At 42.2% G+C, this 17,649-nt stretch overlaps 1 protein-coding gene across 1 annotated transcript; it reads right to left on the reverse strand.

Moving 5' to 3' along the window:
• Nucleotides 1–7,866: 7,866 nt before the first annotated feature.
• On the reverse strand, nt 7,867–15,895 carry LOC102717882 (potassium transporter 27). Its single transcript, XM_006650202.3, has 10 exons — nt 15,428–15,895; nt 14,700–14,922; nt 12,787–13,038; nt 12,350–12,400; nt 10,090–10,350; nt 9,936–9,988; nt 9,740–9,854; nt 9,386–9,640; nt 8,417–9,219; nt 7,867–8,253 (listed from the first exon to the last, which is right to left on the reverse strand). The coding sequence occupies exons 1-10, from the start codon at nt 15,590–15,592 to the stop codon at nt 7,999–8,001; spliced, it is 2,433 nt and encodes an 810-aa protein (XP_006650265.1). The 5' UTR covers nt 15,593–15,895; the 3' UTR covers nt 7,867–7,998.
• Between the last annotated feature and the right edge of the window lie 1,754 nt (nt 15,896–17,649).

The raw sequence follows: 17,649 nt of genomic DNA on the forward strand, positions 1-17,649 counted from the left end.
GACGATGAGCTGTCAGGCTGCAGAGCCAACTGTCTCGACTTTCTGCAGCTTCCAGTACGCCGATGATGCCAAATGGGCCTTTATTGCAGCGATAAAGCGAGGCTGGAGATAACAGAGGCCGCAGAATTACAAGGATCCAACCGAGCTGGATAGGAGAAATTGGAGAACTTCTAGTAGAAGAGTAACCCCGGTTTATATCGTACAACCGACTTACCAATTGCCCGCAATATTCCAGGAATTGTTATATATATCTTAAAGGTAAGTAGCTAACCAGCGTACCAAATATGTAGTATAATGGAAAATAATCTATACCTGATGTTATTTATAAACACGTACTAAACAATTTTCTATGTATAATAGATGTCTGTTAAAGCGGTACTAAGCTCGTACACAGTGGCAGATCTAGCCAACGAGACTAAGGGTATGAACAAATTAAAATAAGTTTCAACCTACGTTTCTACTGATCTTTGCCATAAAATGTTAGGGGGTCGTTGTGAGCTCCAATGGCTTTAACAGGGTAGCGGGGTCTCGAGCCTCCATCGCTCCTATGTTGGATCCACCCCTGCTCACACGAGCAACAATTAGAAAAAAAAACTAGCACGTTAGCCCAACACAGATTATTTGGTCTGCACATATTACTCGACTGACGTTGTTATATAGGGTCTTTTATCTTAATAATAATTAATTTTTAAATATTATTCAAAATTAATTTTTTATAAAAATTTTTACATGAACCTTATTTATTTGTATTCCAAATTGTACCTATACATAAACTCTTCTACGCACAACAATTAATTTGTAATTCTAATTTTAGATACTTCTAAATTGTATTTATACGTTGACTCTTTCTCTTAATTTTACTTATTTTGAACTGGAATTTTATATGTTTCCAAAATATATTTATAGATGGACTCTTCCTCAATATCAATTATTTTAAATTTTTAATCTGAAATCTTGATTTCCTAAATTGTATTTATACATGGACTCTTTTATATTAGTTTGCTTTATTTTGAATTCTGACCCAATTGGATTCTAGATGTTTTTAGATTGTATTTATAATTGCACTCTTTTCTCAATATTAATTATTTTAAAATTTTAATCTGAAATTTGGATTTTTCTAAACTGTATTTACACAATGACTCTTTTATATTATTTTTCTTTATTTTTAAATCCAAAACAACATTTATAAATGGACTCTTAGTGTGTAACACCCAGAAAATAGTCCACTATATTCTATTTGAGAGTGCATTATTCCTTGTACCAGGAGGCAAGGTACACATAACAGAGTGGATAGTTAATAGAGTTTACAAGTGGAAGCGTAAAAAAATTTTATTACATGGGCGACCAAAGGCCCTACACTCAAAGACAAATGAAAGGACAAAGTAGACGACTAACAGGCGCAAGCTAGAAACCAAGCTAGAAACACGCGCGTAACCACAGGCACTTGACGGCAGGCGCAAGCTAGAAACCAAAGCCACCATCTTCGAAGAACTCCTCTGCTAGGGGAGGGGGGAAGAAGCAAGGCTGAGTACTTTCGTACTCCGTAGACCACGCCGGGACGATGCAAAAGTAATGCAAGGGAGTACAAAGGAAGCATACATAGGGCTAATTTGCTATAAACGAGCAGTTAAATTTAAAAAAGTTAAAAAACAATTTAATAAACCAAATTCTATTCCTATATCAGGTTAAATTCAAGTCACGCAACAACACGATTCTTGCTTCATCAAGTTGCGAACCAACGCGATCTTGCTTAAACAAGCTGTGCACCAATGCGAACTTGGCACACCAAGCCACACTCCAACACAAACTCTTCTTATCCTAGCTTTACAAGTTTTCAAATGACATTTCAACCTAGAAAGTTTTTCTAACTTTGAGTTGTCGCTCCACTTGCCCATAACTGAGGGCGCGACTATTCAAATAGATCATACTCTTTAGCCAACGGTGTACTACTTTACCCACTGGACAATCCTTCCTCACGTGTCATCACACGCCTCATGCCACCACGACACCCAGGCGGAATTCATGCCAAAAACCACCAACTAGTATAGCCCTAAACAAAAAAGACCAGCAAAGACGGTCACAACCAGGAACCCTTGGGATAGGTGAACAGTCTATGCCCCTAGGCTACCTGCCAGTGAATGTCCACCCAACGCTTGGGTCTCATCCACCCCTATCCATGTCCATCTTGTTCAAGACTAGACTAATCGACAAGTTAAGCCTTACCCATTAGACAAGTGGTTGGACAGAAAATGCTCAATCGAGCCCTAAAGTCCAGTCCTTATGACGGCCAAAGTTGAACTAGCAAAACCATGCACCTCATGCCTAGCCGAAAGTGGAGTTTTAGAGGTATGTTGAAGGGAAACTATTTTGTACCACTGACCAGCCGCTAACTAGTAAGTTTAAAGTTTTCATAAACTTCGTAAAGACTAATATTGTGAAAACCTCTAAAGTTTCTAGATTAAGCGGTGCTAAGCATCATCCTAATTTTTTTAGCAACTACCAAATACTTAGGGTCCTTACTTGTTTATTTGCCAAGGTTCGACAAGGACTAAATAACATTAATACAAGTATAAGGGCTATAACAAGGATACGTAAAGGTCTGGCTAAAATAAACATGATTAACGTTGGAATTTAAATAAAGAAAAATGCATTAATTTGATATGAATATAATTCCACAAACTAGGATAACAATATGATCAAAGGTGACGTGGTTTGCCTTGCTCACTGCCTTTTTCTTCAACTGTGACCTCAAGAAAGAGCGGCTCGACGGGAACACCAACATCTACAGGACAACACAAACAAACGGGCCACTATAAATAACTCTAAACAACAACCAACAACCAAACAAAAAGATAGGTTCTACACTCCAAGCACCGCGGCATGGCAAACAGGTAACACGACATGGCGATAAGCAGTAGAGGGAGAGGGGAGAGGGCGGTCGTCTCGGGTAGAAGAAGGGGAGGGGAGAGCGGATATAACAGGAGAAGAGAGGCGATGCCGGGGCATAGAAGGAGGCGGTGAGGTGAACAACAACTTAGACAACGAGTGAGGACAACTAGGCTAGTGTCCATGGTCGGTCGTACGCGGTGGGGCTTGGAGATGGATGGCAGAGGGACGGCGAGGGTGGTGCGGTGGCAGGGAACGGTGAGGACAAGGACCAGGGCTCCTTATACATGCGGGGGGAGACGGAGGGACGACAACGAGCTCGCCAGCCATTAATGGCACTGGCGGGGTTAATCATCTTTAAAGGGCACTCAAGGGGATTGAAGGTGCGTGAGGGAAAGGGGAAGGGCACGGGGAGGAGTGGGGCTTTTTGTCTGCTTCGACAAGGAGGCGAGCGGGCGGCGAGGAGGCAGAGGGATAGCTTGAGGTGGGCAGCCGGTGGAGAGAGGAAGGGAGAGGGCGGGAGGAGGGAGAAAGGAGGAAAAGAGTGGGCCGAAACTTGCCCATGAAGGAACAAGGCTTTTTAATTCAATTTTTCTTTTTAGATAATTCTTAAAAGGGTTATTATGGCATTATAAATATTTAGGGTTCTCTCAAGAAAAACCTGGTTACATATTTTGAGTCGAGAGGACTTCAACAAAAATTCCCATCGTCCTATTTGAATTGAATCTTGATGCTTTTTAATTGTTGAGGGCTAATTAGGCTTTTATCATTTCTCTAGAATTGATTAAAAAGGTGCTTTAGGACGTGGCAACTACCACTTCATAGAAACTGAACCCTCGGTTTTGCTAAAGTCTAGAACAAAAAATTAAAAACATTCAAAGCAGTTAGGGTTGGCAAATTCCCTACCTAGGGCAGGGACCCACCCATTGGGGCCAGGGTCAGTGAGCAATTTGACACTGCAGGGAATTGGGCCTAGGACCCCGGTTTGTTTGGGGATGGGGTTCTTAATTTTTAGAAAAGATAAAAACTGGGCCGAGGCCCAATTAACAAAGTAGCAAACCCTATATACCGTTCAAGCAATCTAGTATTCTAGCCCCCACCCTACGCCGCCAATCCCCGTCGGGGTCACTCTCCCTCACTTACTCACTACCTCATCCAGTCACTGCCATGACGCCGCCTCCAGCCTCCAGCCTCCTCCACCATCCACCGGTCCCCATCCTACCACCCGCTGGTCCGCTACCGCCCATAGGCCTCCACCACCCACCAATGTCCCCTGTCCACCAACTCGCCAAGTCCGCGGCGCCATCGAGCGACTTGCGCTACCGCTCAACTCACCAATTTGTCGCCTGACGCCACCACCTCACATCACCTTCGGATGCCGCCGTCGGCACGCGGCCTGCCTACCTGCACCCACCGCCCACCGCCCACTCAATTTCAGGGGCGGGGATCGGTTTTCCCCCAATTCCCATTTCAGGACCGGGGACGTTCCTGTTGTCCCCACCCCCGTCCCGCCCCGTTGCTAGCGCTAAAAACAGTACAATGGGCCATTGAAACAGTTAAATAACTATTTTTAATGGATTCTTGACAAAATTATTTGAATGGGCTTAACGGACTTCAGATTAATTAGTTATAGAAGTTCTTCTATTTTGGCATGAAACCTAGAAAATGGGTTAATGACTTTTAAATGACAACCTGCACAAAATAGGGAAATGACCGGGAAAACAGAAATTACCCCACACTAAAGACTGATTAACGATCCACATACAAATTGCATATTTGCATGACGAACTCGTTAACGGCAGGACTGGAAAACACCGGACAAAAAAGTGAATCCGCACAGCAGGGTAGAAACGTGCATGATTCAAGGATTCGCACAACGAATCAATACCGAAAAACGAGTCGTGAAACGTACGGCCGAAAACGACAACAGGGTTAGTAACAGGAAAAACGAAAGGATTAATGACTTGTTAATGACAAAATTTAATGACCCGTTAAACTAAATTAAACGGGTCACTGAAAACGAAAAATTAATGAGTCATTAGCCAGCTTTACCGAAACATCAACTTACCCATACGAAATGGAGAATTTGCACTGTAGATTGACATTCTGTTAGACGACTCGTTAAAAACCTAAGCGGCAAACTGATCTAATAGATTGGCTTGGTTTTGCACGGTTCGACCGACGCGAAACAGCAACTCGCAAGCGATCTATAGCGGCAAGAACCTAAGCAGCGCGAACAGCAGAAGAGCGAGCACGAACGGGAAACGGCAGGTGGTGGCAGCAGGGAAAAACTCGTGTGATCCGCCAACTTCGCAGGGCGGCAGGGCGAGTGGCAGCAGTGGCCGGGACAAGGGCGCGTGGCAACACAAAACCCCTCAGGAGTCCATACGAGTTTAGGACTCGCACGTGGTTAGGATTAGGTTGGATTTTTTGGGAGTTCAGCTGGGATTGGAGAGGTTTGGGCAGCCAGCTGAGAGGAGGCAGGGACGGTCACGACTGGAGGCAGGGCGCCTCAGCGAATTTTTTGAATTTTGAATTTTATTTATTAAATAATTTACAAATTTAATTTTGTATTTTAAAAATCACAAAACTAACCTCCTGCCATCCTCTAGAAGGGCGGGAAGATGACGCGGCAAACAGCCACTCGATCACGAGGAACGACCGAAAACCGCGGCATGGGAAATTTTGCATTTAGGTCCTTACCGTCCTCTATAAGGGCGGCAAGGGCCTAAATGCGAAATTCGCCGTGCCGCCCGGGAATTTTTTGATTGAACCGCGATTAGATACCTATATATATATAACGTATGTAATTGTTCGATTCCAAGTAATACCTTGGCTCAGTGGTCATCGTTCCATTTTTCTATCTATGAGACTAGAGGTCGAGTCCCGATAGCAGCATATTTTCATTGATTTTTTCTCGGGCTGGCAAAGAATAGGAAGAAAATATACTCTTGAGAAGATTCGACCTCGGGTCTCCTAAAGTGGCTGCTTGGAGGAAAAAGATTGGGCCAAGCTGCGCACGAACTTGGGTTTTGGCCCAAGAAATGGCTGGTTGGAGGAAAAAGATTGGGCCAAGCTGCGCATGAACTCGGGTTTTGGCCCAAGATCGAAAGATTGCGACTAAAAAGAAGAAGGAATAAGTGCACTAGAGGTCTCTAAACTTGAATGCAAGTTTTTTTTCATCCCTTAACTGTAATACCAGAAATGTGTACCCCTAAACTTTGAGAATCCGTTCAAAAAAGGTACCTCGGCAGTATTGACCCATTTTTTGACCGGTTTTGCTGACGTGGTGGCCGGTGGGTCCCACATATCAGAATTTTTTATTTTTACTCCTTCCTTCTCTCCTTTCCTCTCCTCTCGATTCCTCTCCTCTCTTCTTCCTCCAGAGCGCGTTGGCAGGGGTGGAGGCGGTCCGGCTGGCGACGACGGCCGGCAGCGGCCGGTGCGGGAGGGTAGGGCGGTGACGGCCGGGCTAGCGGCGCGGGAAGGCGGCAGCCGATGCGCGCGTCGGCCTCTTTGCGGTGGCGGGTGTCGGCCGGCGCAGGAGGACGGAGGCAGTGGCAGCCGGGCGGGCGGCGGCCGACACGGGAGGGTGTGGGCGGTGGCGGCCGGGCTAGCCACGAGCGCAACCCTATACCGCGGCACGACGAGCAGGCTCCCCATCGCGACCTTCCTGTCCAGCTGCGTCGACGCGCCGCTGGCACCGACGATCTGGACGCGCCCACTTCCTCTGGCGACGTACACCGCCTGCGCCGCGGCGACGTACATGTCACCGGGCTGACGGCGCCCGCCGTGTCACCCTCGAACACGATGGTGACATCCTCACCACCGTCATCCGCGTCGTTGTACCACCACATGACCTCCCCAACGCGCACGGCGATGACATCGCCGGCCTCGAGCCGCACCACCCTCTCCCTGGCTTCTACCCCCACGGGGAGAACCCCGACCACCGCGCTGCAGCCAGGAACGTAGCCGAACTTGCCAGAGTCGGCGTAGTGCGGTAGTGCGAAGCCGAGGGGCTTCAAGACAAGCAGCCCGCACCCGAGCTTCTCCCCGACGACGGTCGGCTGGTCCTTGCCGGACCAGGCGAGGTACGGCCTCATTCTCGACGGGCGGCTTGCTGGCCTTGACGAACACATCAGTCACCGCCATATCTCGAATCAAAACTTCAAAAGCAATCATAGCAAGAAGAAACTTAACTCGTTCTTGGCTGATCAGCGCTACATACGTCCGCTATGACCAACGCGAGGAGGAGAGGTAGCGATTTTTTTATTTTATTATTAGGCTGACAGGTGGGCCCCATATTTTATTGGGTATTTTTTCTGACTTGGCAACTGACAAGTAGGTCCATAAATATTTTAATATATTTTTTTGCTGACTGGGATGCCACGTCAACAAAACCATCCTCCAATACTGCTAAGGGACCTAACTTGAACGGTTTTCGTAACTTCGAGGGCCAATATTTCTGGTATTACGGTCGAGGGACGATTTTGATACTTCGTGACAACTTGAGGGACCTAATGCGAACTTATTCCAAAGAAGAAAAATGACTTGAACCGGTCGTTGATTTAATCGAAACTTTCAGCGATTTTTATTTGGTGAATTTTTAATCTATCTCTTCTGAAATTTCAACTGGACGTCCATTTAATTTAATTGCATTTGGCACAACAAATACGAAACACACATTCACGGCCTTTAGGGTGAATAATTAAACATTTCCTCTTGGTTAATTAACGACCAACTGAACCAACATGCTTTCTTGTAATTCGATTTAACTAAATGATTTATTTGCTTAGGACAAAACATGGGATATTACAGGTAGCTCTCCAAATGATTGGTATTATTGGACAATGTACTTTGATGGTTCTCAATGAGTTTCGGGGCAAGAGAGAGCAGTTGGTGTTGATCTCTCCTGATACAAAAAATATAAAAACGTTTCGGAATATAAAAACTTTTCGGCAGTTTTGGATAAATACTCGATTTGATAGTTTTATGCCATTTAAATATTATAGCCCATCGTTGCAATGATTCATGTTAGAATTAAAAAAAACCGTTACAACAATGTTATGTGAACAACATCAACAACCATGCATCTCTATCTTATACATATTCTTATATCTCATATGCGATTCCAACCTTTAGAACTTGGCTACGAGGAATAGATAACATCTTCTCGCCATTTCTACAGTTCTTTCTAAGAAAAGAATATACATAATTGACAATGATCTTATTCAAGAGTGAGGAGTGAGGTCTCGCCACCATGTCGCTCTCACCAAATATGTACACCACACCATTTTCCATCTCTCTAAGGATGGCCTGCTGCTCCTGTTGGATCTTCTCAATCTTTTCCATGTTCATATTCTCTACCTGTTATCCGATTTCAAACCAGCGTTAGTGAAACTAGTAGCCGAGAGAATTACATAGCATTGAAAAGTAAGCAAAGTCATTTAAAGTCATGCTAACTCCATTTTGGTCACAGATAGGACTTAATGTTTCTTGATAAAAAATTTCATAGTAAAAAATTTGGTACCTGAAATTGTTTGAAATGCTTGCTCCTACCACTAAGCTGCTTTGTGTGCTCGGAGAAGGATTCGGCTGGTGTAAGCATCTCCTCTGCATACACTGCATGCCCAGAGTGTTTCTCATAGCTGGCAGAGCTATCAGCAACAGAACTGGCGTAGCTGGTGGTCCGGAACATCTGCTCACCACCCATAGCATAGAAGTTAACATCTCGTATGTAGTACTGAAGGTTCTCAACAAGTGCATCAACGAAGTCCTTGGCCTCCTCCACGGGATCCCGGTAGCCGTAGCGAGCCACGCACTGGAACACCTTGTACTCCTCTTTGTCGACATGTCTAAAGATGAACCGCTCTGACCTATCGACCGATGGGATCGGGAGGTGCTTGATGGAGACGAAGATGAGCACGGAGTGGATGGAAGGGATCTTCTCGATGAGGTGAGGGAACACCGGGGGTATGCCCTGCACCAGATCGGTGTAGAAGAGCCCTACTCCAGGAACCCTCTGTATGTCACGGCGCTCTAAGAGCTCTTTCACCTTGTCGCGGGGCACGGTGTGCTCGAGCTCAAACTCATACCTCTTCACATGCACGTAGTGCCAGACAGCCATCACGATCATCAGCACCACTGACATAGCCACAGGCACGTACTCACCGTGCACAAACTGGTACAGGACTGCTGACAGGTAGATTGACTCCGATGACATGAAGACGATGAAGAAGAGTGCGACATACCATATGCTGACCTTCCACACTAGGAGCATCACTATTGTCAACAGGAGTGTTGTGATGATCATCACAAGGACCACACATATTGCTGCATGAAAAGAATCGACAATATAGGTTACATATGTGCACACACACACATATATATATACAGATGCATGCACTGTGTAATTTGATTGGATCATTCTCATTCATTCTAATAACAATTAATCAATTTGATCAGAAAAACAATTAATCAACACATTAAAAAATCTTACCATGGGCTTCTCCAATGATAACGGTTGTCTTGAAACAAATTGTTACAAGGCAAGCACCCACACAAAGCAGGAAGTTCACTTCTGGAATATACAGTTGTCCTGAATATTGCCTTGATGTGTGAAGTATCTTAACTCGAGGGAAGCAGTCGAGTGTCTGCAGATGTGAAATAGTCGCGAAGGCGCAAGATATCATGGCTTGGCTTCCAATGATGGATGCAGCAACTGCCAGGATGAACGTTGGCCAAAACATCACATCTGGAATTTTTTCACATGTGGAAAATAAATTAAATTCAGTTCAAGCAGACAGATGTATATATGTATGCAGTATTTGCAGCATGACCATTCTACACATACTTGGAGTTGATCTGTAAAAAGTGTTGGCTATATGCTCTGGATGTTCTCTCAAGTATGCCGCTTGCCCAATGTAGGCGAGCAACACTGAAGGGACCAGGCCAAAGCTGAAGCTTAGCTGAAGCAGAAAGAAACAAATTAATTGCAGTTTGATTCATCCACTGTTTATAGTCGGTATAATTTGTTTGAACATCCTCACCTGAATCGACCTAATGCTGAAGTATCCTAGATCAGAAAACAGAGCTTCTGTACCTGTGGTATGGACGCAGTATGTTTCTTTTCAGTAAACTGAAATACTGTGTTGAGATATTATTGTTTGTTTCAGGATTTCTGAAATTTATTATGCATGGTACCTGTGAAGCATAGGAGTATGCCACCGAGAGAGATCCATCCATCCTTCTTGTTCCTTCGGAAATAGTCGATGATGTATTTGAGATTGAAGGCCCTCAGCACACCGGTGTCAAACTTGATGGTGTTGTAGATCCCAACACCCCCAATGAGCAGCAACCACAGGAGTATGATGGGCGCAAACAAGTACCCAATTTTGTCTGTGCCAAACCGCTGGATCGCAAACAGAAACACTAATGTAGCCACCGTGATCCACACTATTTCATCTGTTGAAATAGTCAGGGAGAGCTCACTGGTCATTATCATGCTTTCTGTAACAATTTATATACTTGCAAGTGATATCTTGCTTTCTACCCTCTTCGTTCCAAAAAATAATTTTAGTTTTCGCTCGTGCTACACGTACTAATACAAAAGCAAAAATGTTACTATATCATCCACTTTATTAAAACTCAGTGTTATTATCATAATCTTTTTGCTTTCTCACTTCTACCAACTCCAATGTAATGATTGATCCAAAGATGAAACTGTTTTAAAGCAAATAAGACGATGAAATATGAAGTGATTTTAGGACGGAGTAAGTAAGTAAACACGTTTGGTCCACGTTCTAGTGCCATGAGAAAAGAAAAAAGAAAGGTAAGAGAGACCTTGAAGGTGATTTGCTCAGAAAAGTCATTACTTGTATTCGCCGCCATCGAAAAATTGACAAACAAATATATTTATGGAGACCGTTTCTCTCAGAGATGCTACGTGTGGTGTAAAATCAAGTCCCGTGTACCATACTAGCTAGTACAGTGCTGCTCCTATTAGGTGTGTACGTCCATACACATATGTAGAAGTTGGTGAATGATCAGTTAAACTGGGCCATGAATCTTTGTAGATTTGATTGGATGACATCAACAATATTACTCGCAACATTAATCAAGATATATAACGGTTTTGATACGAGAAACACACCGGCCACACATACATATATATGCCGTCCTATTAATTGTTAACAATGACAGTTTGCTCAAAGTCAGGCAGTCCAAGAAAGTCGACACCTCAACTTCAATAATAGAAGCGTGTGAACAGGACACCACTCTCAAATTATTTTTACATGAATATATAATTTTCCTGTTCTTTTTCCAAAATTTGATATGCTAGAGAAAATCAAAGTACACCATTTGTACAGTAAATGTTTCACAAAGGCTTTCAGTTGTGGATATAGTTTGACATTTACATTTATACAGGCATTTAACTGTAGGCATTAGGGCTGAAAACGGAGCGGATAGTTTCCGTCCGCTCCGGAAAAAAACGGATATGGAGGTAGCTCGGAGCGGATATTTCCCGGATATTTCGAATACGGATAATTTTCTTCGGACACAAATACGAATACGGTATGACGGTTTCCGACGGATATCCACAGATTGTAATGAGCGGATATCCGTGAACACCTAAAATCAGTTCAGCCCACTTGATTCGAGGTCTGGCCCATCAAGACATCAATCAATTTACTACAAATTGCTTTTGTGCTATTAGACTATTAGTATTTTTTGAACTCATTATATGCTATGGGGTGGACTTATGTCACTTATCTGTTACCCATGAAACTAAATGTAACGTGTTTAATCTATGATGAGGCCTAAAATGACCACTATCTCGATTAAGTTAGCTATATATATGTGGTGTTATTTGTTTTTATGAACGGTTTGACTGGTTTGTATCTTCCGGGAAATATTTGTTTTCGTATTCGTGTTCGACTAGTAATTCGTATTTGTTTCCGTATCCGAGATATTCGTATCCGTTTCCGTATCCGCCTAAAAATATGGAAACAAATACGGTACGTGTATTATCCGTCCGTATTCGCTCCGTTTTCAGCCCTAGTTGGCATTATAATTTAAGAATTTTTTTACCATCCTCGATGTACCAAATATTTTAGTGTAAAAACATAGTATCTAATATACTAAAGGTATTAAAATTTTGCACTAAAATTTTTGATACCTCAAGACAATTCTCAAGGATGGTAAAAAGCCTATAATTTAAACCCCAACAATTTTGGATAAAGTGATTTACACAACTCTACCATAAAACCAAATATGCTTCTCGAAATTTTTATTCTCGGGGGGGATAAGCGTTCAAGTTGGATAATTTATTACCCTCGAAATTTTTCTACGAGACAACGAAAGGTCGGTGTGTAGAGGCCATGGCCATCACCAATAACCCAATGCATTTAATGAAGGAAAGAGGCAGCAAGCGCTAATGTAATTTGTGTTTGGTTTTGTATACCTGTTGTCAGATTCGGTGCTTTCTCTTTCAGCCCACCAACTGCAGACAGAACTGAAAACATTTTCGCAATTAATTAATGTAATCTAGAGCAAAAGCAAAGTTAATATAATTCAGATGAAATTATTAACCATTTGAGATATATATACTCACTCTATTTCACAATATAAGCGTTTCTAGCATTTTAAAACTTGTCTCAAAATTTAAGTAGTTCTATCACTATTCGCAGTATTAATAGTTATCTTATGGATCATTTCCTATTCATTATATTATTTTATCTCTCACATCTCTCACGGTATAGTCTTTTTCTTGCTCTATTGAATAATCTAGACACATGCTTATATTTTTTAAGACGCATGTAGCTAGTATATACACATTCTCCAGTTTTGAGAGGGAGAAATTAATTTCTGTGGTTAGTTAATTAGTACTCTAGTACGTACCTGAAATGGCGGGTGTAAGGACGGCATCGCTGATGACCATGGCGGTGGCGAGGATGGTGAGAAGGAATAGCCAGATCTTGACGGCTCTGTTGGTCTCCAGCAACTCCTTCATCCACCGCGCTCTCCTCAGCGTCGCCTGCGGCTTGCCGGCGTTGTGCTTGCCGGAGACGAGCTCGTCTTCCGCCTGCTGGTTCGGGATCAGGCTCACCTTCGCGTGCCGACTTATCAGCGTGTAAAGTGCAAACGTTCCACCTGATCGACAGTACGTACATGGATTTTTCAGAGCGGTTAACAATAGATAACTAATAATTAAGATTTTTTTTTCAAGATTGATGCTAAATTTGCACATTTTATTCAGAGGGTTTTTATTGTACCCCAAATGCCCTATATTTTTTAGCGTACAACTCGATAGGTTTAAATTGACAACTTTTATGGTTCTTTATGAAATATGTAGTACCTACTATATAAAGTTTTACACCAGAGAATAAGTTATCTCCCGATATGTTCTGGAAGTTGGTAAAATTATCCATCAAATTATTGTATCTAGGGTGTACCGATCATGCATTGCAACTTGCTGCAGGAAATGGTAGTGACGTCCAATAAATGCATTAATGCTAACTGGATGAAAACTAGAGGCCGGGAGACATGGAATCGGAAAAACAATCATGGAGGACACGGCAATGACATTTAGTTTAAGCTAGCCGGACAGGGCAAATCAATAGCTATGTTGTTGTATATATATAACTTAATGATCCAGTTTGCTTGGACGCAACATGCACATATTAACTAGATTAGGAATAGTACTACCTAGCTAGGATACATAGAAAGAGAGCATAGATGTAAACGATATAAGTGATGGACCACCTCACTGAAAATGTTAGTTTTCACAAAAGTATATAGAGAAAAAACTTGCATGTGCATACAGATGGTAGACTAATTATTTTTCCAACTTAATGTATGCATTTTTTCCATGTTCAGAGAGACTCTTATAGTTCTTTGACCTTACTTAGTTGCCATAACTTTCCTCCTTAATGGGTGCAATTATTGTAAAGTTTGACAAGAATCCATCACCCACAAGTTTTAATCCTAGGCAAAGTTTGTTTCCCGAGGAAAGCAAGGGAAAAAAATCTCCTCTTTTTCTGTGAACATGTAATCCAAACGGTCGTATGGAACACTTTTTATATAAAAACAACTTCTATCTAAATGTTATTTTAAAAATTATGTTAACTATATTTTTTTTCCAAGTTTGCAATGTCTCGTACGTTTTACATCATATTCTACTTCTTCTCCCACACTCTCAAACATAGTAAGGCACCCTTAAGCTACAACATTATTTACAGCATATATAACCAAAATAAATAAATATATGTGTTATATGTGTATATATGCATCTGATCGACAAAGTGGTTGGAAAAGGACGATTAATAGTAATCTATCCTGAAATATAATATTTCCTCCTATTAAAAATATTTATCGCTTACTATAAGATTTGGTCAACTTCTAAATTTTAAATTTCAACATAGAATGTTATGTCAAAATAAATTTATAAAACCTAATATGTTTACGATACTATGGTAGTATTTTTTACGAATAATATTTGTATATCATATTTGCCTTGTATTTAAAATAAGCGTTTAATAAATAATCAATGACCGAAATTTCAGAATTTGTGACCACATTTTATCCCAAACAACAGACAAATAGTTTTGCCCAAAGTCAGTACATATAGCAAGACTATAGCAACTCGTGAAGACATATATATGTCCAAGTCAGGCAACACCACGCGCTACCAAATCTAGAAGATGGTAACTCATTTGGGTGGAGTAGAGTAGAGGTACTGGTAGAAGGGCGATTAGTAGAATGAATTACTACGAAGAGTGGACTAGCTAGCTAGGTAGAGTTAGGTGTAGTACCGTCGCCGTCGTCGTTGGCGCGGAGGGCGATGAAGACGTACTTGACGATGGTGAAGAGGGCGAAGCTGTAGATGATGAGGGAGAGCGCGCCGAGCAGGTCGTCCCGGTGGCGGACGCCGTCCTTGAAGGTGCTCGAGTACACGAACAGCGGCGACGTCCCGATGTCGCCGTACAGTATCCCCACGCACTGGAACGCCAGCCTCATCGTCCTCGCCCAGCTCTCCTGTTACCATTTCATTTTATAATTTATATGTAACAAAAGTAAATCTTCCAGGAATTTCTTGTTGATTAACTTGGAAAGTCAATTGCCTTTAGTGTATTTCTCAAAAAAAAAAATGGATGCCACTCGTTTTTCTAGAAATTGTGTTGCTCGGATGTGGAGATGCATACAAACATGAAATCTGCGTCTCTATCAAGAAGTCCTAATAAAACAAGCTTTAATTCTGAATCCATGATTCGTCCATGGATATCCAATTAAACAAAACCCTTAGTTTCAGTATTCACAACAGAATTAATTTATTCGAGGTGTCGATGAATACAGAAAAGCTAGCGATCATGCATGCATGCGTGTTAAATTTGCAACATGGCAATACCATAATGGGATCGAGAGATCATAAGCGCTGGGCAGTACCATATTCAGAAATGAATTGAATTGAAAGGAGCAACGAAGATGGTAGTAGTAGGATATGAATCAAGAAGAGTACGTATAGTAGTTGCGCCAAACAAACCTGGCCTCCACGGTGGTTCGCTCCGCCGGCCCTCGTCGCGTCGACGTACAGAGAGTCCTGCCGCCGCACCGCCGGCACATCCTGATGACCATCGCCGTCGTCGACGATGTCGACGAGGACGATCTCCTCTCGACTCCCTCCTCCCAGGAGCACGGCGTCAGCCATGATTGCTCTGCGGAACCTCCTTCTTCCACGTACGGAAAACAAACTGATATGGAGCAGCTAGCTAGCTAGCTTAGCTAAAGAAAATCTTAATTAACTGCATAAACTACGTCGATCGGTAAACATATATATAAAAAAGTAATCTCTCCGTTAGTTCTGAACGAGATGACAGCCAGCAGCCTCATGCAGCTTCCTTTTTATAAGCGATCTATATATGATCTCCCGTCCTATGGCCGTCTCTCATGGAAGCAGCAGCTGTGGTCGCTCCACGTGTTCCAAAGCTTCTTCTGCTACCTTATCAGGGATGATAACATGTGGCTCCAGATTCAGATCGAAACAAACAAATCGCGCTTTCACATCTGTTCTCGATCTACACTCGTCTGAAACCTGAAACCCTCCCTTGTCCTGTTGCAGGTAGGTAGTTTCTGACCTGCAGTGTCTCTGTGTGTATTTGTGCCAGTCCATCGCGCGTATCCACAGATATATCGACCGATCGACATATACAAGACGCTGTGGTGGCGGCAGATCACGTGCGTACGCGCCAAGAAAGTCGCGGGAAAACGTAAAGCTTGGCGCGCCCATGTCGTTCGCGTCGGCAGTTACATCAGGTTGCAGTGACTGTGACGGCTAGGATCACTGGCTACGCTGCCGAATAATGGTGTGTTCGTCGCTTTGCTCATCCCAGTCAGCGTTTTCATACGTTAAGAGCAACGTATGTAACTGCTACAACGACTGCCCTAGCTTATGTGTGATCAGTCTTCACATGATGGAGCAACTTTTGGGCTGCGTTCTTTTGTCGAAGATAAAATATTATTTGCTTTGCATAATAGGTATATGTTAGAGTATAAATGATGAAATTATTTACTATAAAGTTAAAATCTATTTTATAAATATGAGATAATCAATTTTTATGAATTTTTTTGCAAAAATATATTATTTAACCGTTCGAAAAACGTACGTGACAACAAAGGAAAAGGCTGAGAATAATCTAATAAGAAGAATGCAGCCAATCAGTGTTAATTGTACTGACATATTTAAGTCATATTACATGCACCTACCAGCTGGTCTTCGTATCACAGTAGCAGAATGTTCTCTGTTGAAGAAGAGCTTTGACAGCTTGGTATATGATCTCTGTACATACCTTATTTAATTAAATTCGATGGAATGCATATATTGATAAACTGCATTCCTGCCCGCCCTGGTCGATAAGTAATTCTAGCTCACCTGTCAAATTGGAGACTTCAGACTTGGCACCTACCTAGCTACTAGTAGTTCTTCAGTCAAGAGGTGAAAAGTATGCTGCCGTCAATTAATTAAGATAAAGTTGGTTTGGTCAGGCTAATGAATTTTCTGATGAAGTTGCATCGTACTGTCCACATCTATGTACCGTTGTGCTCTGGGGCAGGCTACATTTGATTAGCGACCGGCGAATTGAAAAGGCTCGAAATGATAAATCGTGAATTCTCTGAGGGCATGTAGCAAAAGAACACAGCGCATATATGCTGACAAACATTTCAACAGTTTTTTGATAATGTGGTGACGCACGAAGAGATGTTAAGGGGTTCAGATCAGAGCGGCCCATTCCTGACAAAGTACAGTATTCAGCAGACAATAGAACTCCCCAGGGGCCAATCAATCCTTGGTATGCATAATCCGCAAGTCCATAATTAGCATGCATGATGTAGAAAATAGAACTTCTCCCATGCACCGACTAGTGTTTTGTTTTGATAAAGAACGGCATCATCATCTCAATGTCATATATGATTAAATTAATGTAGCTGGTGATATTTCACTCTTCTAGATCATATCAAGGAACATCATATCAATGACTTCTAGATTTTGGACGATAGATTTATGATACAAAGTCTCCCTATCTCTTAAGGACTTTTTTTTACCTTGACAAGTATCTTCGGTACTAAAAATTTCAGTATAAAATTTTGGTATTTTAAGATATATTATAACTCAAGATACTAAATTTTTACATTAAAAAATATTGTATCTCTAGATATTTTTTTGAGGATGTAGAAAACACATTTCTTAAAGTTATATTAACTATTTAT

This window comes from Oryza brachyantha, chromosome 3 (genome assembly GCF_000231095.2).
Source record: "Oryza brachyantha chromosome 3, ObraRS2, whole genome shotgun sequence".
NCBI classification, from domain to species: domain Eukaryota; kingdom Viridiplantae; phylum Streptophyta; class Magnoliopsida; order Poales; family Poaceae; genus Oryza; species Oryza brachyantha.

Bases quoted from the DNA above. Each gene is read 5' to 3' on its own strand.
- LOC102717882 (XM_006650202.3), bottom strand. From the start codon at position 15,592: ATGGCTGACGCCGTGCTCCTGGGAGGAGGGAGTCGAGAGGAGATCGTC. The intron at 10,351-12,349 runs GTATACAAAACC...CTATTTCAACAG, and splicing joins AGCACCGAATCTGACAACAG to ATGAAATAGTGTGGATCACG. The intron at 9,220-9,385 runs GTAAGATTTTTT...CTTTTCATGCAG, and splicing joins TATCATTGGAGAAGCCCATG to CAATATGTGTGGTCCTTGTG.